At 41.8% G+C, this 26,669-nt stretch overlaps 1 protein-coding gene across 2 annotated transcripts in view; it reads right to left on the bottom strand.

The window, feature by feature from the left end:
* The window catches only part of LOC121002879 (calcium/calmodulin-dependent 3',5'-cyclic nucleotide phosphodiesterase 1C-like), a 786,737-nt gene that overhangs the window by 405,422 nt on the left and 354,646 nt on the right, over window positions 1-26,669 (bottom strand). For both annotated transcript variants that reach the window (XM_040434515.1, XM_040434516.1), the window contains exons 3-5: window positions 24,233-24,346; window positions 17,624-17,806; window positions 15,398-15,464 (exon numbers count right to left, since the gene is read on the bottom strand). In XM_040434515.1, the coding sequence (XP_040290449.1) occupies window positions 15,398-15,464; window positions 17,624-17,806; window positions 24,233-24,346 (364 nt within the window). The remainder of the gene's footprint in view (window positions 1-15,397; window positions 15,465-17,623; window positions 17,807-24,232; window positions 24,347-26,669) is intronic.

The following is a 26,669-nucleotide window of genomic DNA, read 5'->3' as shown; positions in this document are numbered from 1 at the left end:
CATTCAGTTTTTATTCACAATTTGTTTAGTGTCCCAACTTTTTTGGAATCCGGTTTGTATATTAGACGGTTAATGGATATCAGTTTTACTGCAGGCCAGTGGAGTACAGGCTCCAAACTTTAGGCATTCACTGGACAGAAAAGGCCTATTTTGCAGCTGTATATACATCAGACAGGGACCATTCTTTGTTCTGGGTGGTGGCGGATATGTGTGGGCCGGCATGAAGAAATTAAATTAAACGTGGTCACAGGTGTTGAATTCCTCCGAGATCCATGCCTCATTTATTTTTAGAAATGTGAGGTAGTCCACACTGAGCTAGGCGAGTGCGCTTAGCGATCACGATCCCCCCTGCTGCACTGAACGTCCTTTCGGACAGGACACTCAGCGAGGGGCAAGCCAAGACTTCCATGGCAAATTGTGCCAGCTCTGGCCACAGGTCAAGCCTGCACACCCAGTAGTCCAGGGGTTCCTCGCTTCTCAGAGCGTCCACATCGGCCGTTAACTCGAGGTAGTCGGACGCCTGTCGATCTAGGCGTTCCATGAGGCTGGATCAAGAGGGCAGCTGTTAATGGGTTGGCTACAAGAATGATCTCATATCCAAAGTGACCAACACATCTTCAAACCGCCCTCTTCTTGCATGTGTTGTAGGATTGGTACCTGCAACTGTTTCTCTGTGGGTGGAGATTCCTCTGCCAGTGCCCACAACAGCATAATGCAGTATCTCTTGCAGCAAGGCCTGGAAATGAGGCTTTCTGACAGCCCTCTGTGATGCTGGGAACATGTCCGCCATTTTGTCTTTGTACCGGGGGTCTAAGTACGTTGCCACCCAGTACTGGTCCTTGCCCTTTATGCTTTTTATACGGGGGTCCCTCTTCAAACACTGGAGCATGAAGGCCCCCATTTGCACTAAATTGGAAGCGGTGGAGCGCCCTGGCTCCTGCTCATCGCCCAGGAGAATGTCATCCTCGGTCTCCTCTCCCTATCCACTGACAACACCAGGGATCCCTGAAAAGTTTAAACCCTGCTCTTCTTGATCCTCCTCCTCTTCCTCCCCCCAGGCGCCATCCTCCTCTGAATCCTCTACAGACTCCTGCTGACTTGTTTCAGATGGAGTAGCCCCCCTGGGAATTCATTCAGCATTGCGACTTTCTCATCTTCCAGCTCCTGCTCCTCGACGGCTTGATCAATGACACAACGCAATGCATGCTCCAGAAAGAAGGCATAAGGTACGATGTCACTGATGGCGCCCTGGCTGTGACTGACCAGTTTGGTGATCTCATCAAATGGCTGCAGGAGTTTGCATGCATCGTGCATGAGCAGCCACTGGCGCAGTGAAAAGAAACCAAGCTCCCAGAACCTGTCCTGCTGCAGAGTTCGTATACGTAGTCGTTAACACCACGTTGCTGCTGGAGCAGCCTATCAAGCATATACAAGGTGGAGTTCCAGTGTGTTGGGCTGTCACAAATCCGACGTCTGACGGACAGGTGGTGTTGCCACTGAACGTCAGCAAGGCGAGCCATGGCCATGTAAGATCTTCTAAAATGGCCAGAGATTTTCCTGGCGTGCCGCAAGATGTCCTGGACCCCGGGGTATTTGGCAACGAATCGCTGCATGACTAAGTTCAGGACGTGTGCCATGCTCGGCACGTGTGTCATTTTGCCTTGTTTCAGCTCGCTCAGCAGATGGGCACCGTTGTCGCACACCACTTTACCAACTGTCAAATTGAGCGGGGTTAGTCACTGATCGGCCTGTGACCGCAATGCTGAAAACAGTGCAGGACCGGTGTGGCTCTTGGCTTCCAGGAACAACAGCCGCAGCACAGCATGGCAACTTCTCACCTGTCACGTTGAATAGGTTATGGGGAGCTTGGGGGTGCAGTGGAAGAGGCGGTAGCAGTGGAAATGGAGGAGTCAGCCGAGGAGGAGACAGAGGATGGAGTTTGAGGAGGAGAAGAAGAGGCAGGCCTGCATGCAATCCGTGGCGGTAACACGGACATTGCAGCCTTCTCATTGGCCCACAAGCAAGAAGGGAGGTTACTGATAAAAAAAATCTAGAATATTTAAAATTACGAATATATATCACTATATTCTAAATATTCCCAAATTCTCAAAGTGCCGATATTTGCAATTAATATTTGCTATTCGAATATTCTCGCCCAACACTACTGCATGAATCACTCAAAATGGCAGATGCTATTTTAAAGATCAGAAGACAGATATGGCGTTGGGCAAAGATCCAGTGGGCCATAATGCTTGGCAGGCAGCCCACCCTCTAGCCTAGCCAATCATAAGGGATTATTAGTGTGAGCTACTGATGACTCTGTGGATGAGTCATAGCCACTATAAAACAGCCAAACTAGAAAGCGAAGATGAGAGAGGACATCAGACTTAAAATGAGAGACAGTAAAACATAGAAAGTAGATTATTGTCAGTGAGTGTCTTTTATGTAGAAGACTGTGAAAGGGCTGTGTACTAGCTTGTACACACTGATACCTTTTGGCGCAAAACCACACAATAGCGAATGATGTCTTTTTAGAAATATTTATTTGTTCAGGTGACAACGCGTTTCGGAGCTAGGGTTCTCCCCTTGACTTCCATTGTGAACACCCAAGCATCGCAAAGTGTTCTACTCGAGCACACGAGCACTTTGATGCTTGCTCAACACTAATCAGCATCGGTTTACCCATAGCCATAAATGTCATTGTCACTTTGTCATTAATAATGCTATCTGGGTGTTAAAGAGCCTGAAAGGGGTTGGATACAGTGCTAGGAGACCTCGGCGTGTCATACACAATTTTTAGAGCAATTGGGGCACTTACAATCGGGACAATTGAGTCAAATCTAATGCTTAAATTTACAGAATCGGGCAGAAACAAAAAATGGATTTCAAGAGATGCCCTAACTGTATGTATTTGAATTATTGCATTCTTTGTGACAAATATCCATTCTCTAGTGGAGGAAAATTGGTGAAATTTAAGTAGGTTTTTGAAACTTATATTACTAGAAGACTTTAGTTTAAGGGTTAGCAATTATAACTTTTTTTATATTGTTATTCGTTCACTGTATTAACTGTATTTTGCTCTTTGCTCACCAAGTGGTCAAAGTTTAGTAGAAAAGTGTATGGCTATGGAATTTTGAATCTGGATAGGTCATCAGTATCTAATTAATAGGGGTCAGACACCCAGGGAACGTCACCCATCAGCTGTTTGAGAAGGCACTGTCTCTCGCAGTACCACCACAGCCTTCTCTCTGCTTCCCAAGCACTGCACATTTAATAGTGGCTGTGCTTGGTATCGCAACTCAGACTCATTCACTTTAATGGTGCTGAGCTTCACCTAGGCCACGTGACCAATGAACGTGACATCACATGGCCCAAGGAAAGCTGCAAGAAGGCAACGGCTCTACTGTGAGCACTGGTGCCTTCTCAAACAGCTGATTGACGCGGGGCCCATGTGTCAGACACTCACCAATTAGTTAAAAAATCTCAGAAAACCCCTTTAAGTGGTGACCCTGTGAACCACACTTGTGACTGAATTTTGGTGCAAAATCTTGTCCCAAAATGCGCCAACTAAAAGGTGGCATTCACTAAAGCTACACTGTCTAAAGGTGCAGCACATTTATCTTGCAGCATCAGCCACCATGATAAATCTGGCACACCTTTAGACCGTCCAAGTTTACATAAATAGTAGTAAATCTGCCACAATGATACTACACTTAATACTTCCAATGGTTTACTTGAAAAGTTACCTGTGAATTGAGCCATACATGGCTGTTATTTATTAATCTGGTGTAAAGTAGAACTGGTATAGTTGCCCATAGCAACCAGATTATACCATTAATTTTTGACAGCTCCTTTGGAAAATGAAAGGTAGAATCTGGTTGCTATGGGCAACTAAGCCAGTTCTACTTTACACCGGTTTGATAAGTGACCCCAAAAGTTTTCAGAAATGATGTGAGCCAAAGTACAGTCTATGGCCTGTGGCCAGACAATTTATTGTTAAGTAAAAATGATGGTGCACGTTCAGTCTGTATAAATTCATGCATAGCTAAATCTCATTGTTCTAACCCTGCATTAAAGATTAAAATCTTTAAATTGGAACTTTCATTTTATGTTCCATATCTGTCAGAGGTTATTTCCAGTTCCCACTAGTCACTTCAATATTCAAGAAGAAAAATGCTGAGATTTTTCTGTATGTGCATGTGTGTGACTCACAGCTGACAAATGACTTATGGAAAAAGGCTCAGGCATTATGATGGCTGTCATATAAGTTTTTATAAAGAATAATTGCACATTCTTTGATCAGACCCTGACATTTAACCCAATCATCAAAAACTTCAATATTCAACTGCACATGAGGGAAGCTGTCAGCTTTATTTACTTATGTTATGGAACCTAGTAAACAGTGATCCCAAAAAGGTTACTCTGGCTTTTTGTATGTGTACACCAGGATTTCTGCAGAGGTTCATACAGACCTAGTGCAGATGAATTTGCCAGTAACTGTTTAATTTGTAAAATAAGTTGGAGGGGGCTCCCTCTTTCAGCCAATTAGTGATCTGCACCAGAAACGAATAGGTTGTCTACCACATTGGATAAGATACTGAATTATTTTTTCCATAAGCATGGCTTTATTGAGCAAAAGTACTACAACATAAAAAAAAAACTATAGGAATTTGGTATCACTGCAGCAAGCCCTGGACGAGCCAGTGCAGAGGATGGGGGAGGTAGTGGCCCTTATGACGTGTTGTGTCACGATATACTTCCTCACGCCTTAGCTCCTTGTGGAAATGTAATTTTGAAGAATGAGGCCATAATTAAATGTAACAAAGTCTCTTTTTACTAAGTCTTTTGAACTTTATATACAATTAATAGTAACTGAATATAAGTGAAATCTTCTGGCACCAGTAAGGATGATAGAGACAGGCTGGTTGGTTGCAGCTTAGAATGGGTATTCTACTGGCCTAGTGGTAGTCTAGGTAATAGGTGTCTTAGCTGTAGTCCCTCACCTTACAGTAGTGTCTCTGGATCTGGCTGGTCACTCTGCCATCTGTCTTCATAAGGATTCACTTGAGTACTTAGCCCCTTCAATACCGGATGTTTTTTAGTTTTTGCGTTTTCATTTTTCTTCCCTATATTCCTTGAGCCATAACTTTTTTATATTTCCTTTCATGTAGCTGTATGAGGGCTTTTTTTTTGCGGGACAAGTGGTACTTTCTAACGACACCATTAATTATGGCATACAATGTAGTGGAATTGGGAAAAAAACGCAATTCCTTCACTGTTTTACGTGTTTTGTTCCCATGGTGTTTCATTTGTGGCAAATCTGACCCATGCCCTTCATTCTTTGGGTCAGTACAATTACAACGATGCCCCATATGTATAGGTTTTATATGTCTAAATAGGGTAAAAATAAATTGAAACTTTGAAAAAATATTTTTTTTTCATCACCATATTCTGACCCCCATAACTTTTTTATAGTTATATATACTGAGCTATATTTTTTATTGATACCATTTTGGAGTGTGTGTGACTTTTTGATCCCATTTTATTACATTTTTTTGGGTAAGAGAAGCAATGAGAAAATGACAAATTGGTGTTACGCCATTCGCTGTATTGGATTTTTTTTTTTATATTTTAATAGTATGAGCGTTTTTGGTCACGGTCATACCCATGATGGTTATATTTTTTGTTATTTAGGTATTTATCTTTTTATTATATGCAAAGGAGGGTGATTTAAACTTTTATATTTTTTACATTTTTTATACTGATTTTGAAACTCAAATATGAGCCTAAACATCTATTTTAAAATTTTTAATTTTGAACAATCATATATTTTTAAAATGACTTTTTTACTGTCTATTGATCATTTCTTATGTTGGCCTGACATCTGCTGGCCAAAATAAGAATTGCGGTTTGAATACTCTAGGTCTCTTCAGCGAGACCCAGGTCATTCAAACCAGTTACTGGCATCCCCATTGGCCGCAGGGGATGTTGGTAGGATTACTGGAAGCGTGTGCTTCTGGCTTTTTGACACTTCAGATGACGTGATCTCACTTGATCATGGCATCTAAAGGCTTTAATTACCTTAATTAATTATTATATGAAGGTTGCCACTGGTTTAAGGGAAAAATCTGTATTTGAAGAATTTTCCACAGTTAAAATCTGTTCATAAGTAACTTTTTATACTATCTGGTACCAGTTTTGACTTACATGACGTTTTAAATTTATTTGTGTCTATAGCTAAATGCACATTTCTGCAGATTTTTCAGAATGCAGTGCATTCTGGGAGCTTAGATTGCAGTTACACAGTTAAGATATGTTCCGTTTTTTGCCCTCTGGGAAATCACCCATGAAATCTGCAGCAGAGATCCGTGGCTGCAGCAGTCATTCAATCCGCAGGCATATGAACGACACTAATTTCCATTGAAAACAATTGGGCACAGATTTGAAATATTTTTCACACTGATTTCCACATGGAATATGCACCAAAATCTGCATGAATATACCGCCATCTGAACATATCCTAAGAGCACAACTGTTAAATTACATGACTGACAACTCACATGACTGACCGTGGTCAGTTTTTAAGCATAATCAGCAAAATTTTATATTTTTATGGAGAAAATAGGAAAAATCGACAGTAAATTAAGCATTAACACTGTAAAGCAAAGTATGTACCAAACATGAAGCTAATGTTTGTTGTGATCATAGTTTAAAGGGATAGGTCATCAATGTCAAATTGGTAAGGGGACCCCTGCAGATAAGCTGTTTGAGGAGGTGTTTCAGTGAGTGATGCGGCTCCTCGCAAGGTACCAAGCACAGTACCATCCATTGTATTGCAGTGGTGTTTGGTTTTGAAGCTCAGCCCCATTCACTAGAATGTTCGGGCCCCCCAGAGCGTTTCGCTTGGGGGACACATGGGGGCAATGATACCATTATTATGTGTTTTTTGTATGTTTTTTGCTGGTTTTTCTATCTCTCCCCCCCTCCTTTTTCTTGTTTTCCCGCTCTTTTATTTCAGGTTTGTATGAAAGGGTTAAGTCCTGTCAGAATCAGCTGGTTTTATCCAGTCTCACCTGAGCCTTAGATGTCAAGCTGTGATCCTCTCTGATTGGTGCAGCTGGTTGCTGGGGGAGATTTCTGGACAGCTGATTGGTTTTGAATGTCAGCGGCGGGAAAGTTCAGTCCTTAAAAAGAGGGTTTCGGCGGCGCTTCTGGGCCAGTGTTATCAAGACCGGATCGTCGCCCCGCCCGCCCTCCCTATTTTTATGCTTATCGTCGCTTTGCTTTATTAGAGGGGCTGTATCACTCAGCTATTGCTGAGTGGATTTCGGTAATTATTGGAATTTTTAATGGTTATTTATTTATGAATTTGAAGTTTTAATTATTTAATAATTGATTTACCCTTAATAAAGCATTGCGGCCATTTTTATTCCACCACAAAGTTGTCATGTCATTATTTTTAGTATTTATTTAGGATAAGTTAAGTCAGAAATGGGTCATTTGCCTCCATGATGCTGAACAGCAACTAGGCCACACAACATCATTGGGCTGAGCTACAGTATCAAGCACTACTGCAATACAATGGACGGCACTGTCCTGGACAACAATTCAGGGGGCTGTGGCCCTCAACCGAGCACTGCAGCCTCCTCAATGACCTATACAGAGGATAAGTAGCGATCAATAGAGATGAGGGAAGTTTAGAAAAATTAGATTTGGCAACTTTGCTGACGTTCGCCAAGAAATTTGATTAGTTATGCATTAATTAGTCACAAATCACTATAATTCAGGTATACCCAGGCCATTCTGCCTTAAAGTATTGACACATGAAGCGGCTGTGCTGTGGGTGGGTTGTGGCCATGCTGCGGTGAAGAACCAATAGCCAATAAGCCCGCAGCTGCATCCATTTAATAATGAAGACTGTATAGTCCTTTTTCATTGTTAATGGCAATGTGGCACCTTTAAACAGGTGCTGTTGCTGGTATAGGGTTTGTTTGGTTAGGTTGGGGGGACAATATTCAAATTATCGCAGTTCTGGCCGGCAATCTCCTGCACGTAATTTGACTGTAAACACTGAATATTAACCCCTTCAGGACACAGCCTTGTTTCACCTTAAGGACCAGGCCATTTTTTGCAAATCTGACCCTTTATGTCACTTTATGTGGTGATAACTTTAAAACGCTTTTACTTAGCCAGGCCATTCTGAGAAAGTTTTTTCGTCACATATTGTACTTCATGACACTGGTAAAATTGAGTAAAAAAAAAATCATTTTTATTTATAAAAAAATACCAAATTTACCGAAATTTTGGAAAAATTTGCAAATTTCTAACTTTCAATTTCTCTACTTCTACAATACATAGTAATAACTCCAAAAATAGTTATTAATGTACATACCCCATATGTCTACATTTTGGGAATGATATTTTATTTTTTGGGGATGTTACAAGGCTTAGAAGTTCAGAAGCAAATCTTGAAATGTTTCAGAAATTTTCAAAAACCCAATTTTTAGGGACCAGTTCAGGTCTGAAGTCACTTTGCGAGGCTTACATAATAGAAACCACCCAAAAATGACCCCATTCTATAAACTACACCCCTCAAGGTATTCAAAACTGGTTTTACAAACTTTGTTAACCCTTTAGGTGTTCCACAAGAATTAATGGAAAATAGAGATACTATTTCAAAATGTAACTTTTTTGGCAGATTTTCCATTTTAATATTTTTTTTTACTTTTACAAAGCAAGAGTTAACAGCCAAACAAAACTCAGTATTTATGGCCCTGATTCTGTAGTTTACAGAAACACCCCATAGGTGGTCGTAAACTACTGTACGGGCACACGGCAGGGCGCAGAAGGAAAGGAATGCCGTACGGTTTTTGGAAGGCACATTTTGCTGGACTGTTTTTTTTGACACCATGTCCCATTTGAAGCCCCCCTGATGCAACCCTAGAGTAGAAACTCCATAAAAGTGACCCCATCTAAGAAACTACACCCCTCAAGGTATTAAATACAGATTTTACAAACGTCGTTAATCCTTATAGTGTTCCACAAGAGTTATTGGCAAATGGAGATGAAATTTCAGAATTTACATTTTTTGGCAAATTTTCCATTTTAATCCATTTTTCCCAGTAACAAAGCAAGAATAAAAAGCCAAACAAAACTCAATATTTATGGCCCTGATTCTGTAGTTTACAGAAACACCCTATAGGTGGTCGTAAACTGCTGTACGGGCACACGGCAGGGCGCAGAAGGAAAGGAATGCCATACGGTTTTTGGAAGGCAGATTTTGCTGGACTGGTTTTTTTGACACCATGTCCCATTTGAAGCCCCCCTGATGCACCCCTAGAGTAGAAACTCCAAAAAAGTGACCCCATTTTATAAACTACAGGATGGGGTGGCAGTATTGTTGGTACTAGTTTAGGGTACATATGATTTTTGGTTGCTCTATATTACACTTTTTGTGAGGCAAGGTAACAAGAAATAGCTGTTTTGGCACCGTTTTTATTTTTTGTTATTTACAACAATCATCTGACAGGTTATATCATGTGATATTTTAATAGATCAGGTTGTCACGGATGCAGCGATACCTAATATGTATACTTTTTTTTATTTATGTAAGTTTTACACAATGATTTCTTTTTTGAAACAAAAAAAAATTCATGTTTTAGTGTTTCCATAGTCTGAGAGACATAATTTTTTCAGTTTTTGGGCGATTACCTTGAGTAGGGTATGATTTTTGTGGGATGAGATGACTGTTTTATTGGCACTATTTTGGGGTGAGTGTGACTTTTTGATCGCTTGCTATTACACTTTTTGTGATGTAAGGTGACCAAAAATGGCTTTTTTTTACACCGTTTTTATTTGTATTTTTTTACAGTATTCACCTGAGGGGTTAGGTTATGTGATATTTTTATAGAGCAAGTTATTACGGACGCTGCGATACCTAATATGTATACTTTTTTATTTATTTATGTAAGTTTTACACAATGATTTCATTTTTGAAGCAAAAAAAATCATGCTTTAGTGTTTCCATAGTCTGAGAGCCATAATTTTTCGAGTTTTTGGGCGATTACCTTGGGTAGGGTATGATTTTTGCAGGATGAGATGACGGTTTTATTGCCACTATTTTGGGGTGCGTGTGACTTTTTGATCGCTTGCTATTACACTTTTTGTGATGTAAGGTGACAAAAAATTGTTTATTTAGCACAGTTTTTATTTTTAATTTTTTACGGTGTTCATCTGAGGGGTTAGGTCATGTGATATTTTTATATAGCCGGTCTATATGGACGCGGCGATACCTAATATGCAAACTTTTTTTTATTTATGTAAGTTTTACACAATAAAATCATTTTTGAAACAAAAAAAAATCATGTTTTAGTATCTTCATATTCTGAGAGCCATAGTTTTTTTCAGTTTTTGGGCGATTATCTTAGGTAGGGTCTCATTTTTTGCGGTATGAGATGTCAGTTTGATTGGGATTATTTTGGGGTGCATATGACTTTTTGATCGCTTGCTATTACACTTTTTGTGATGTAAGGTGACAAAAAATGGAATATTTAGCACACTTTTTTTTTTTTTACGGTGTTCATCTGAGGGGTTAGGTCATGTGATATTTTTATAGAGCCAGTCGATACGGACGCGGCAATACCTAATATGTATACTTATTTTTATTTATGTAAGTTTTACACAATAACAGCTTTTTTAAAACAAAAAAAAATATGTTTTAGTGTCTCCATATTCTGAGCCATAGTTTTTTTTATTTTTTGGGCGATTGTCTCAGGTAGGGGCTCATTTTTTGCGGTATGAGGTGATGGTTAGATTGGTACTATTTTGGTGGGCAAACGCCTTTTTGATCGCTTGCTGTTGTACTTTTTGTGATGTAAGGTGACAAAAAATGGTTTATTTAGCACAGTTTTTATTTTTTACGTTGTTCATCTGAGGGGTTAGATCATGTGATATTTCTATAGAGCCGGTCGATACGGACGCGGCGATACCTAATATGTATACTTTTTCCCCCCTACTTTTTACCAATTTTTTTTTCTTTATTTGGGGAAAATTACATTTTTGTTTATTTTTACTTAAAACTTTTAATTTTTGGGGGGGGGAAACTTTATTTTTTCAACTTTTTTTTTCACTTTATTTTTTGTCCCACTTTGGGACTTGAACTTTTGGGGGTCTAATCCTTTACAATGCATTCCAATACTTCTGTATTGGAATGCAATGGCTGTATGAGTAATACTGTGTGTATTACTCATACAGCTTCTGGCCTGTGAGATCCAGGGGGCTGGATCTCACATTTTTCGTCACCGGAAGGCAGCGCGATGCCTTCCTTAGGCATCGTGCTGCCTTCCATGCCATCGTGCTGCCTTCTGAATTGACCTGCAGTTTGCGGTGATCGCCGACACAGGCGGGTCACGGGACCCCCCAGTGCATTTAGCCAAAGTGCCTGCTCAATGATTTGAGCAGGCACCTTGTTCCGATCACCGCCCGCTCGGCGGCGGTGATCGGAAATACACAGGATGTACCCGTACGCCCTGTGTCCTTAAGTACCAGGACATCAGGGCGTACCGGTACACCCTGTGTCCTGAAGAGGTTAATCAATACTGGCATACCCACTTCTCCAACCCCAGCGCCCTCCTGCCCTACAGGTGGGAGCACTTCTTCTGCCATCTGCTTTTCCTCCTTTTCCACAACATCTATTATTGTTAAGAATAGGTCATCAGGAACAACCAGCTTCTCCTCTCTCTGCATCTTGTTGACTTTTGTAGGACATGGAGACTTTGAAGATGATGATGGTCATCATTAAGACCTGGCCTTCCTATTGGTTGGCACGCTGGTAGTGGATAAATAAAGGCATCCATCTTATTGCTATTGAATTACATATTTTAGTTTACGACTGAATTAGGAATAAGTAAAGGTAGGAATAAATAACTAAAACTGATGTAGAATAAGTCTCCCTGCACTCTCCCTCTCCAACATTCTTCTATTAATCGTTTTCAGCAGCATTCAGTCTCTAGTGCATGAGCGCTTGCCATATCCCTATGAGCAGCTCACAGGACAATGGCGGAGACCGCGTGGGATAAGGTTTTTATAGGGCTGTGACATCACAGTGGATGGTTTCTGTGCAGTGGCGTAACTACCGGGGAAGCAGCTGCTTCGGGGCCCGGCGCCCCGGCAGCGTGTGTGACAGTTTATTTGAGAGAGGCACTTGATACTGGCACATGGGGGGGGGGGGAGATAGATATATAGAGATATAGCAAAGCTGAGTGTGCTGGGGCAGCTGTCATGTGTATAGATGTAGCAGACCTGGGTGTGTTTGGGCAGCTGTCATGTGTATAGATGTAGCAGAGCTGGGTTTGCTGGGGCAGCTGTCATATATAGAGATATAGTAGAGCTGAGTGTGCTGGTGCAGCTGTCATGTGTATTAGATGTAGCAGAGCTGGGTGTGCTGGGGAAGCTATCATATATAGAGATATAGCAGAGCTGAGTGTGCTGGGACAGCTGTCATATAGAGATATAGCAGTGCTGGGTGTGTTGGGGCAGCTGTCATGTGTATAGATGTACACTTAGCCAGCTATAACAGTAGAAGTCTCATATTTTTTCAGTCAGTGCCAAGACAGCTCTTATGGTTGTGTGGGTAAATGCTTTGCCTCTGATACATGAAGGTTGTGGGTTCGAATCCCAGCAGAAACTTTTCTGAAATACAAGCACTGACTCTATATATGGACATAAAGGGCGGGACACAGGAAGAGGCTGCATCGCATTGCTAACATGGAGGTAAGTATAAGTGTTTATTTATATTTTTTAATACCCGACTGTTACTGCCATGGGGGGAGCGGGAGGCACTTGATACTGGCACATGAGGGGAGGGGGGTTGGCACCTGATACTGGCATATGGGGGAGGAGGGGGGTTGGCACCTGATACTGGCACATGGGGGGGGAGAGAGGCACCTGATACTGGCACATGGGGGGGAGAGGGGTTGGCACCTGATACTGGCACATGGGGGGAGATAGGCACTTGATACTGGCACGTGGGAGGGGGGGTTTGGCACTTGATACTGGCACATAGGTGGGTTTGGCACTATGATACTGGCACATGGGGGGGAGAGAGGCACTTGATACTGGCACTTTTTTTGGGGGGGGGTGGCACTATGATACTGGGACATGGGGGGGAAGAGAGAGGCACTTGATACTGGCACATGGGGGGGAGGAGATAGATATATAGAGATATAGCAAAGCTGAGTGTGCTGGGGCAGCTGTCATGTGTATAGATGTAGCAGAGCTGGGTGTGTTTGGGCAGCTGTCATGTGTATAGATGTACACTTAGCCAGCTATAACAGTAGAAGTCTTATATTTTTTCAGTCAGCATCAAGGCAGCTCTTATGGCTGTGTGTGTAAATGCTTTGCCTCTGATACATGAAGGTTGTGGGTTTAAATCCCAGCAGAATTTTTTCTGAAATACAAGCACTGATTCCATATATGGACATACAGGGCGGGACACAGGAAGAGGCTGCATCGCATCGCTGACATGGAGGTAAGTATAAGTGTTTATTTTTATTTTTTAATACCCGACTGTTACTGCCATGAGGGGAGCGGGAGGCACTTGATACTGGCACATGGGGGGGATGGGGGTTGGCACCTGATACTGGCACATGGGGGGGAGGGGGGTTGGCACCTGATACTGGCACATGGGGGATGGAGAGAGGCACCTGATACTAGCACATGGGGGGAGAGGGGTTGGCACCTGATACTGGCACATAGGGGGGGAGAGAGGCACTTGATACTGTCACTTTTTTTGGGGGGGGCACTATGATACTGGGACATGGGGGGGAGGAGAGAAACACTTGATACTGGCACGTGGGAGGGGGGGTTTGGCACTTGATACTGGCACATAGGTGGGTTTGGCACTATGATATTGGCACATGGGGGGGAGAGAGGCACTTGATACTGGCACTTTTTTTTGGGGGGGAGATGGCACTATGATACTGGGACATGGGGGGGAAGAGAGAGGCACTTGATACTGGCACATGGGGGGAGGAAAGAGGCACTTGATACTGGCACGTGGGGGGGTTTGGCACTTGATACTGGCACATGGGTGGGTTTGGCACTATGATACTGGCACATGGGGGGAGAGGCACTTGATACTGTCACTTTTTTGGGGGGAGATGGCACTATGATACTGGGACATGGGGGGGAGAGAGAGGCACTTGATACTGGCACATTGGGGGGGTTGACACTATGATACTGGCACATGGGGGTGGGAAGGAGAGAGGCACTTGATACTGGCACATTGGGGGGGGGGAGATGGTACCATGATACTGGGACATGTGGGGGAGGTGAGAGGCACTTTAAACTGGCACATGATGGGGGGGCATCTATGGGGACACTTACTGGCACATTATTGGGGGGCATTATGGGGGACACTAGGCCGGCAGCCTATCAGAGGCCGGACACTGAGGGCCATCTACTGGGGCACTATATATGGGGCATTTTATACTGATACAATATGGGGGGCACTAGCAGGAAGGGGGGAGAGGAGCACTATGGGGGAATTTACTGGGGCACTATATAGGGGTATTTTATATTGGGACATTATGGGGGCACTATGGGGACATTAGCTCAACTGGGGGCATTACAAGGGGGTATTTTTACACTGTCACATTATAAGTAGAATTATTTCTACTGGGGGGGGCATTATGGTGTGCTTTATTACTCCCCCATGGTATGACCCCCTAGTAGCAGCACCAGCCTCTCCCTGCTCTGCTATCCCTCTGCCCCTTCTCCAAATCCTTATTATGAAATCTTTCTCAGTAAGATAAAACACAACATCAGCTCCGCCGAGCCCCCGGCCAAAGTGTTGAAGTGGTGTCCGAGATCCCCAAGGGCCAAGCCAAGTAACTGTAAGTTTTCATATGAAATATGTTTATGTTATACACATATAGCCTACACTGTGCCACACAATATACAGTATACCGCTACACTGTGCCACACAATGTACAGTATACCTCTACACTGTGCCAAAGGAGTGGGGTTTACACAGGAGGAGGGAGGTGCGAAGCGCGCTGGGTGGGCCCTTACAAATATTTGCTGTGGGGCCCAGTCACTTCTAGTTACGCCCCTGTTTCTGTGGATTTGCTGCACGCCATTATGGGTGATTTTGCGTTTCCGGGCTTGTCTCCTCCACTTAGTTTCACTTTCTAACACATGCAGCCACCATTTTAGGAAAACTGATTAGTTACCAGGAAGTGCAAGGAAATTCAGATTCGTTTTCCTAAATTTCAGACCAAATTCTGTTTTGGATGCTTTGCTTTGCTCAACACTAGTTATCAATATCAGAATCTCGATCTAATCTCCAATTATCTGAAATGCCTGTACATGAAAAGGTATTAGAATTGTTACCTACCTTCAATACAGCAATGACTGCAGCAGGATAACTGAGTCCCACCATGTTTGAAGTTCGTCTGTACATCCTATAAAAATAAATTATTGCTTGATTATTTTATTTTTAAATGGCTAGATAATAAGTAATTAGCAATAAACTCATAGCAAATTGTGGTATACACAATAAGGTGAATTTACCGGTAATTACAAGTGCACAACATGAGACATTTGCAGTTCATGAGAGTAGAAAGTCCCTATATTAATTGCAAAATGTGGGTAAATAGGGTAAAGTGAATTGACCAGGTGTCATCTGGGGTTTAAGATGAAGTATAGACTGTGCAGTCATTGCTAAAAAATATTTCTTGTCATTTCAGAAGCCCAAGATGCCGGGCTCTCTTACATCCTATGGAAACTCATAGCACCAGAAATGTTATTAAAAAGGTGTAACTTTAATACTGTACCTTGAAGTATAGTCATGAAATTACTCCATATTTTGTTCTTTGGTACATTTATGTGTGTAAGCCTCTGTGTTTTATACGCTGGACCATGACCCTCTCTAAATCACAAATTCTATTGTAAGTCAAAGTCTGTCAAGCCAAGAAATTAGCACATGAGAAAGAAAGACTTGAGCAGGCAACCCTGTGGTAACTGCAATGGAGGCTTTAGACACAAGCAATAGCTAAATGGACTATTTAACAGTTTGCAAAAAGACAACTCAAGGACATAAACAGTACTTACTAGAAATGTATTCTATTTAAGGGCTTCCAGTAAAAGGCTTCCAGTTATATCATTCCTATGTTTTTTTGTTTGTTTTTTAACCAACATTCTGCATTTTCATTGTTGCTTTTTGTTGTTTACTCCTCACCTTCCCCGAGCCATAACTTCATTTATATGTTCAAATAGCCTAGGACCATGCATGTGGTTGTTATCAGATTAACTCCTTCAGGCACCGTGACGTCCCGGTACTTCATTGTGGCTGAGGTAATATATGGAGTGGACTGCTGCATTGATACAGCAGGCACCTGGCCGCATTAACGGGGAACGGCCATAACACCGAACCCCATCATTTAACCCCTCAGATGCCCAGATAAACACATATCGCAGCATCTGTGAGGTAAGAAAGAGGGACGCCTTCCGATTGCAGCTCGTCCAGTAAAATTGCGGTGCTCCGATCAGTTAACATGGCACCCTCCTTTCCCAAATTTACATACAAAAATACATTACCAGTAAAAAAAAATTGAGCCACAGAATAAGGATGTCATGTCATTTTTAGCACACAGTGAATTTCGTGGTGTTAAAACCCAAAAAACTTTAGCAGAAATGTTATTTTATTTTTTTATTTAACCCCACAAAGAATCATATTCCTATTTTCCAATAACAGTGGTGAACTGGGAAATTAAAGTAGCCCTGGAAAAAAAATCATAAAAGTGGCCCCATGTTGTAGGGGGGGTCCATATTGACAAAAGGCGGGGCAACACAAATAGGCATGGTCAGCAATATCATATCGCAAAATATTGTCCCATCAGAACTCTATACCATAGTGTAGCACAATGTATTACCCCCAAAGCTGTCCCTGTATCGTGGCTATCAGTAGATGTCATTTTCTGCCCTCCTCCTCCAGTTCTCTCTGATTAAGTTATGAGGTGAGATGTGCGCTAGAGCAGTTGAATTCAGGAGAGCATGTGCGATCGCTGGCTGGGTACATGAGTACCTTATTCTCAGAGTTAATTACCGCTAAGAGCTCATTATGTACCCTGTCAGAGGCAGAGAGGAGGGCATGGGTGGCCCCCAGGTCATCAGCCCACCAGGACATTTCTCTGTAAGGTCTATGGCCAGTCTGCCCTTGCCCTTAAAAAATACAACTTATCCAGAAAAAAAATAAGCCCTAATATAGTTATATGAATGGAAAATTTAAAATGTTATGGCTATTGGAATGTTGGGAGGAAATTTTTTTTAATGCAAAGCCAAAAATGGGCCCGGTACTTAAGGAATTAAAAGTATTAATGGATTAAAATTTTGTTAAGAATATGTTTAACTGAATTGTAGGGGAAAGAGCAGTAGTTGTCACTTCTTCAGGAGTATTTCAGCGCTGCCATCTATAGATCTGTGTTGTCATTCATAATATAAATTCCTCATGTTTCAGATCATAGAGTAAGAATTTTTCTCCTCAGTTATAAATTCAAAATGATACTGAAGTTATAAAAGAGATGACACGTTATATAATACAACATTTACATTCCCTTCTTACCTTTCCACAAATATTCCAGCCTGAACTGCATGAACAATGCTTCTAAACCGCGGCTTCTCCTCTGTTCTCTTTAACATCATCCCCATTTGTCGGGTAAATGTAGAAGCGAGCCAGTCCCGCACTTCTGAGGGTACTGAGTCTGACTGGATGTCACTGAGCTCATCTTCATTATCCAGTAAACGTCTGAAAAAGACACAATTTGTCAATTAATAGCTACAACCAAACATAGGTTAATGCAGAATATTAGGTACTTTCATATAAAACAATGTTCTAAAAATGGGATACTTAAAACACTAAATGATTACCATGGACTTGAATGTATTGTTACAGATTGTTATTAACACCATCAGGATGCAGCTATTAAAGGGGTTTTCTAGATTTAGAATGATAAACCATCAATATCTGAATGCTGTCCAACACTCAGCATCCTCACTGATCAGCTCCTTGAACGGGCCTTGCTGCACTGTGCAAGTGCTGCCGACTATTTATTGTTTACTGTACATAGTCAACTTGCACACCACCTACTCAATAGCAATAGTACAGGGTATTGCAGTTTTTGTCTCATTCACTTGAAATTGATGGGAATGGCAACAGTCAAACCCCCACTGATATCCTGAGGCTAGGCCATCAAGATACTGAACCCAAAAAACATCTTTCAAGGCCCAGTATGTTAATCTGTGTTTCTCAACTAGATATATATATATATACACTACTCAAAAAAAGTTAGGGTTATTTGACTTGTGGGTGAAATTTCAGGATAAACCTAAAGTGCACTCTAATCTTAGCTTAACGGCAAAAATTACAACAGGTGTTTGATCCATGAATTTGTATTTAAACAGCCCTCCTCAACATGCTGTTCACATTTTGACATAATGAGACCAAGATGACATCTAACAATTGATGAACGGTACCTTGCCATTGCAAGGCTTCAAGCAGGATGTTTTCAGTTGCCACTGAGCTTAGAGTGTCCCAGACTGTCATCAGCAGGTTGCAACAGAGATAAAGAGAGACTGGAAGAGTCACAGAAAGGCATAGAAGTGGATGTCCTTTGGCCACATCCCACACTGATGACCGCTTTATTGTGAACAATGCCCTGCTGAACCGGATGATGAATCCCACACAACTCCAGGCACAAGGGAGGTGAAAGGCACCCAAGTGTCACGTCAGACCATACGAAACCATTTACAACAGTGTGGTCTGTGTGCTAGATGACCTGCAAGGGTACCAGAGTCCAGACCACACCACCAGGCACAGGTGTCATCGTGTTCAATGGGCCAGGGAGCATCTACGCTGGATGAGGGTCTCAGTGATGTTCACTGATGAAAGTCGATTCACGCTGAGCAGAAAAGATAGCAACCAATGATGTTGGAGACATCAAGGCGAGTGCTATGCATCAGCCACCGTTGTCACCAGTTACAGTGCGGGCAGGTGTGTCTTGTCAATACAGAACTGCCCTACACTTTGTGAATGGTACAGTGACAACCCCATACTACTTGAATAACATCATTAATCCAGTCATTGTGCCTCTGTATGAACAACACAGGCCTAATTTCATCTTTATGGATGACAATGCGCCATCTCATCGAGGTCGCATCATTAGGGAACAGCTGCTGGAGACTGGTTTACCTCAAATGGAGTGCTCTTTCTCCAGACCTGAATCCCATTGAAAACCTATGGCATCAGCTGTGTCACCGTGTAGAGGCTCATAACTGTGCCCTTCAGAAAGAGTGGAATGCCATGCCTCAGCAGACAATAAGTTGACTTGTGAACAGCATGAGACGTTGTTGTCAAGCTGTAATTGATGCTCAAGGCCACATGACAAGTTATTGAAACACTGAAATTTTTTTGTGGGAGTATACCCAACACTAGGCAGCACGCTCCGCTGTCTCAGTGTTATATTTGACACTGATCTTTTATTATTTACCACCTATACTCAATCTCTTCCCCGCTCATGCTGCATGCACCTCAAAAACATCTCTAAAATTAGCCCCTTCCATTTCCATCTCGATTAATGTAAATGATTACTAATTGGTCTCCCTATCACCAGACTCTCCCCTCTCCAATGTATCCTGAATGCAGCAGCCAGGCTCATCTATCTGTCTAGATGCTACTCCGATGCTTCCGCCCTGTGCCAGTCATTGCACTGGTTGCCCTTACAGTATAAGATTCAATTTAGAAACATAGAAACATAAAAGAATAACGGCAGAAAAGGACCACCTGGTCCATCTAGTCTGCTCTTATATTATTTCTTTTTTATCTTAGGATAGACGTGTTTTTCCCAGGCGTGTTTAAATTTACTTACTATAGATTTCCCACTCTGGAAGTTTGTTCCAAGCTTCAACCACTCTTTCAGTAACATAATATTTCCTAACATTGCTCCTGATCTTACCCCTAGCTAATTTCAGATTATGTCCCCTTGTTCTTGTGTTTAGCTTCTTATTTAAAAACACTTCCACCCTGAACCTCAAGGCTATACAGTTCATGTTCTTCAAGTCTATCCTGGTATGTTTCATGCTTAAGACCCTACACCATTTTTGTAGCCCGTCTCTGCACCCATTCCATTTTATCTATATCCTTGTAAAGTCATTCTCCCCCACAAAGCTCCTCACAGTGCTGCACCTGCCTACATTTCCTCCCTCATTTTGTCTACCATGCTACCCATGCCCTCTGTTCGGCTAATGACTTACTACTGACATTGACCATAATCCGAACCTTTCAGTCCCGCCACCCAGGCTTCCACCGAGCTGGCCCAGTTCTCTGGAATGCCCTACCCCAAGAAATCAGGTTAATTCACAACACATCTTTTTAGATTAACCTATCACATCCCCTAAACTAACTCTCCTCAATTCACCACCTCCACACCCACCTTTAGCATCATTCTTCTGAACCTGATCCATCATCAGATATCTACTACACTCCATGCACTAAGAAACACTGCAGATATTGGCTGTGTTTTAAGATGGCTGGACTATTGCACAAATCAAGCACTTACCTTTTGTCTCACCCCTATCTCCTCACAGATTGTAAACTCTCACGAGCAGTGACCTTATTCCTCTTTTTTAAATTGTTGACTTGTTTGTTGCTTAGTTATTTATGACTCTGTTTGAACCCCCTGTGTGTACAGCGCTGCAGAATATGTTGGTGCTATATGAATAAAGATTATTAATATCTTTTATTGTTTAAATTGTGCCTTTTTTTTCACTTGGATATTTTTTTAAACATATCAAAATATTTTTTTTGGGCTGCATTCACATTGAATTTTTGAAGTATATGTCTCAATACCTTAATACCGATACATTAACTTCAGTGGTCAAACAGTTTAATGGATTTATCTGTGGACTCCCTTTGACTTGAATTCTGTTCCTTTTCATTTTTTTGCCAATAAGGATAATTCAGTCTATCATGCTATTCATTCAGCGAACATGACAGAAAGGATTGGAAAACAGGTCAAATGGAGAACAAAGATGAATCTTTTCTACTCAAAGTACCCATCAATGTGTATGTTTGAATACCATTTTTGAGTATTTATATGTATGCACCTGATGGAAATCTCTGCGGAGGACTTTTTTTTTGCAATATTTTTAGTCCCACAAGAAGACCTGAATATGTAACTCTGATTGCTTACATAATACATCACTATTGTGCAGTGCAGTGTATTACGCCTGCCTGTCAGTATTCTACTGTCAGGTAACCTAGGCATGGAGCATAACAAGGCATTCTATGATGTTCATGAACTATTAAGAGGTTAAATGGGTCATTCATATTTCTACCAGACCCCTCCATGTCGCTGGACCTGTGGAAGGAAGCATACTTACCTGCTCCTCGCAGCTGGCTTACGGCTCCTTCAGTCCCCTGCTGCCTCGTTCTGGGTTCCACATTTCAACAACTGTTTGATGAGGGTCATATGGCCGCAGTGGTGATGTGTCCCCCATGCGTCACATGACCGAGTAATGTAACTCATAGAAAATATGCCACCTCTGTGACCAGTCATTGGCTGCAGTTGCCAAGTGACCTGTATCGAACAGGATATGATAACACAGAGACCGTAGCGAGGCAGTGGTGGTGGGGGACCGAAGGAGCCAGAACCTAGCGATGGGGAACAGGGAAGTATGCTACTGTCCGCAAGTCAGTCCAAATGGTGTGGGGGTGGGAGGTCTGGAAGGAAGGACCCCAAGCATGAACAATCCTTTAACCCCTTAGTGACCAAGCCTGTTTGGGCCTTTATGACCAAGCGTTTTTCTTCCTTTTTTTATGGTCTCGTTCCAAGAGCTATAACTTTTTTATTTTTTCATCTATATAGCTTTATGAGGGCTTGTTTTTTACGGGACAAGTTGTAGTTTTTAATGGCACCATTTTGGGGTACACATAACTTTCTGATTAACTTTTATTAACTCTTTCTGGGAGGGAGATGGGGAAAAATAGCAATACTGCCCCTGCGTTTTTACATTATACATTTTTTGGCGTTCATTTTTCGGTACAAATAACATAATATCTTTATTCTCTGGGTCAGTACGATTACAGTGATACTAAATACTTATAATTTTGTTTACGTTTTACTACTTTTTTTGCAATAAAACACCTTTTATTAACCCAAAAAATTATTTTGCATTGCCACTTCACAAGACCCATAACTTTTTTTTTTTTTTTTATATGGAATTGTGTGAGGGCTTGATTTTTGAAAGACGACTTGTATTTTTCATGGGTATGATTTTGGAGTAAATGCCGCTTTTTGATCGCTTGTTATTACGTTTTTTTTTCGGTGGAAACTAAGAATAAATTCGAAATTCTGTCTTTTTTTATTTTTTATTTTTTACGGCGTTCACCATAGGGGATAATTTATGTAATATTTATGTAGTCCCGGTCGTTACGGACGCGGCAATACCAAACATATGGGGGATATTTTCTTTTTGCAATTTTTTTCATTGAAAAGCGTATTTTCAATGGAAAAAAAGGCATATTTTTTTATTTTATGGAATTTTTTTTATTTAATAAATGTGTATTTTTTTTTTTTTACTACTTAATAGTCCCACAAGGGGACTATAATATACAGTATTTTGATTGCTTTTAAAATGTAATGCATTATCTCTATAATGCATTGCATTTCAATAGCAATGCTATTCGAACATTGACCAGCAGGCTGCGCCAGAGAGGCACAGCCTGCTGGAAGTAACTGAAGACAGGCTCGGGCCCTCATCGGAAGCAAGGTAAGCTTCCCAGCACATCAGCACCCCGCGATCGCATTTTCGGGGTGCTGATGGGAGACAGAGGGAGTCCGCTCCCTCTGTCACCACTTTACATGCAGCGGGCGCCATTGCGCCCGGCATGTAAAGGGTTAAACAGCCCGGATCGGCACTCCTGCCGTTCCGGGCTGTTAGAGCAGGGACCCGGCTCTCATGTGAGAGCCAGGTCCGCGCTCCCCGCTGCACGGGGGAGCCGCGCGGCGCTTAAACTGGGCCGCCGTAAAAACGCGGCGGCCCAGCCTAAGGCCCCTTAGTGACCGCCGTAAAAACACGTATGGGTGGTCACTAAGGGGTTAAAGGTAGTATATGAATAGTCTTGACCATGTTAAACTGCTGACAGTGCTAGGCTGGGGAAAGCAGTACATAAATACCTTCTTCTTTTTTTTATTCTGCCACATTCTACTCCAGCAAGACAATGGAGGTAGGACTTCACTGTGAAGTGCTCTTTGCTCTCTGCTCTAAGTGACAGATGTAGCATACAACCAAGAGACCTCAGCTGTCATTCAGATCAGAGGAGAAGGCTATGATGCATCTCAATGCAGAGAGCATTTCACAGTGAAACTCCAACTCTAGGGAAGTCGCAGGAGCAAAATTTGGTAGAATCATATTCATATCCACACTATTTCTGATAACTAAAGCTCCACACAAGGTTTGTACTGCTTTCCTGTACTGCTCTGCCACTATCTTGTCACGAGGGTGTCAAGAACCACGCCTGACTCCGTTATACCCGGGGTCAGGAAGTCGCAGCGGTTGGCTGCGCGCTCTATGTAAGATAGGGCTGTTTCCTTATAATAGCTTTCTGGGTTTGCTTTGACGCCGGTCATTACATATCTAGTACAATTAGCAGTCTAGCATGGTCAAAACTATAGACAGAATCCTTTTACAAGGATAAATGAGGCGTTTGGTTAACATACAAAGGCCAATGCAGGTTTTACTGTATTAGGCTGGTATCTAATGCCAAGAGGCAAGCCATTTTTATTCGGCACTATATTAGTGATTGCACTTACATTAACTTCACAAGAAAGTGAAGAATAACTTCAGTACTGGCTTATGAAAGGGGTCTCTCAGGATGCTATCAAGGTTTCTGTCATTACAATGTGAAGAACAGCGCTGCATGCTGTAGTATTATTGCTGTCATATGTAATGGGGCCTCCTATAGAGGCTTCTTATGGCAACAAGAGAGACTTTTTGATCACTGTACTTCACAGTGTTGCTTGCATTCTTTTTTTTTTGCAATTTTATGATACATATATTGTAATTTTATTATTGTATAAAAATTACACCAATTAATCAAGAACTAGAATATAAAATTAGACTGTAAGACTACAAGATGATGTATTACACATGATAAATGATGAGCCTTTCCCACCTTGTCTCATCAATATAAACGGACTCAAGCACAGTTGCTGCATATTCCAGATTCTTTTTCAGGTCTACCACAGATGCTTCTCCTCTTTCCAGCTGTTTTACCAGACATCGTAACCTGTAGGTCACATAAAAAAGAGAATATATCAGACCATTTATAGGTAAAAAACCTTATTACATTTTAATTATTAAAACAGTTTGTTACATCTACATTTATCTAATGGCAAGTGAACTGCGTTAAAAGTATTCTCTAAAATGTAGAATAATTACAACTGAATGAATGGAGTAATTAAAACGTTAAGTGTAATTAACTGAATTAAATGAATATTAAGATGTGGACAAGGGAGGGCTGTGCACATGTCACTGTCGGGTGCTTCACTGCTTCACATAACAATGGTTATATAACATATGTGATGGGTGTTGCTATCCACATTGTTCAGTTTTATGGTTGATGTTGCCATAGATACTAACATAACGTTTCAAATAGGACACTTTAAATTTGATTGTGTTTTGTGCGCCAGCAATATTGTGGAATTCACATATGTGTCCCTGTTATCTTTCCTCTAGGCTCAACATATCCTGAGATGTGTGGCATAAGATAACTAGCTTTTTCTTTTTTTTTAAAAACATGATTTTGTGATGCTCTGTCACAAGATTTCTATCCTATGTGCTATCTACAGTACAGACCAAAAGTTTGGACACACCTTCTCATTCAAAGAGTTTTCTTTATTTTCATGACTATGAAGGCATCAAAACTATGAATTAACACATGTGGAAATATATACATAACAAACAAGTGTGAAACAACAGAAAATATGTCATATTCTAGGTTCTTCAAAGTAGCCACCTTTTGCTTTGATTACTGCTTTGCACACTCTTGGCATTCTCTTGATGAGCTTCAAGAGGTAGTCCCCTGAAATGGTTTTCACTTCACAGGTGTGCCCTGTCAGGTTTAATAAGTGGGATTTCTTGCCTTATAAATGGGGTTGGGACCATCAGTGGCGTTGAGGAGAAGTCAGGTGGATACACAGCTGATAGTCCTACTGAATAGACTGTTAGAATTTGTATTATGGCAAGAAAAAAGCAGCTAAGTAAAGAAAAACGAGTGGCCATCATTACTTTAAGAAATGAAGGTCAGTCAGTCAGCTAAAAAATTGGGAAAAATTTGAAAGTAAGGGCTATTTGACCATGAAGGAGAGTCATGGGGTGCTGCGCCAGATGACCTGGCCTCCACAGTCACCGGACCTGAACCCAATCGAGATGGTTTGGGGTGAGCTGGACCGCAAAGTGAAGGCAAAAGGGCCAACAAGTGCTAAGCATCTCTGGGAACTCCTTCAAGACTGTTGGAAGACCATTTCAGGGGACTACCTCTTGAAGCTCATCAAGAGAATGCCAAGAGTGTGCAAAGCAGTAATCAAAGCAAAAGGTGGCTACTTTGAAGAACCTAGAATATGACATATTTTCAGTTGTTTCACACTTGTTTGTTATGTATATATTTCCACATGTGTTAACTCATAGTTTTGATGCCTTCATAGTCATGAAAATAAAGAAAACTCTTTGAATGAGAAGGTGTGTCCAAACTTTTAGTCTGTACTGTATATGCAACCAAACTGTGCAAACTATTGCAATGTTGCATTGAATTTGATAGAGTAGAAATTGGAGGCCTTAAAAACAAATTTACCTAGTGTTAGGGAGGACACAAGGGGTGGACTGGCAATAGACCCTACAGGGAAAATTTCCCATGGTCAATGCGTAGAAAGCTGTCAATGCCCCCCTAAGTTTCTTCCTGTTATTAAGGCCTCATGCACACGACCGTATTTTTTTGCGGTCCGCAAAAACGGGTTCCGTTTTTTCCGTGATCAGTGACCGTTTTTTCGTCCGTGGGTCTTCCTTGATTTTTGGAGGATCCACGGACATGAAAAAAAAAGTCGTTTTGGTGTTCGCCTGGCCGTGCGGGGCCAAACTGATCCGTCCTGAATTACAATGCAAGTCAATGGGGACGGATCCGTTTGACGTTGACACAATATGGTGCAATTTCAAACGGATCCATCCCCCATTGACTTTCAATGTAAAGTCAGGAGTTAATATACCATAGGATCTGAGTTTTCTCCAATCCGATGGTATATTTTAACTTGAAGCGTCCCCATCACCATGGGAACGCCTCTATGTTAGAATATACCATCGGATTTGAGTTACATCGTGAAACTCAAATCCGACAGTATATTCTAACACAGAGGCATTCCCATGGTGATGGGGACACTTCAGGTTAGAATATACTAAAAGAACTGTGTACATGACTGCCCCCTGCTGCCTGGCAGGTGCTGCCAGGCAGCAGGGGGCAGCCCCCCCCTGTAGTTAACACATTGGTGGCCAGTGCGGCCGCCCCCCCCCTCCCCTGTAGTTAACTCAATGGTGGCCAGTGGGCCCCCCTCCCTCCCCTG

Source organism: Bufo bufo, chromosome 5 (genome assembly GCF_905171765.1).
Source record: "Bufo bufo chromosome 5, aBufBuf1.1, whole genome shotgun sequence".
NCBI lineage: Eukaryota > Metazoa > Chordata > Amphibia > Anura > Bufonidae > Bufo > Bufo bufo.
This window is presented reverse-complemented; position numbering and strand designations above follow the sequence as displayed.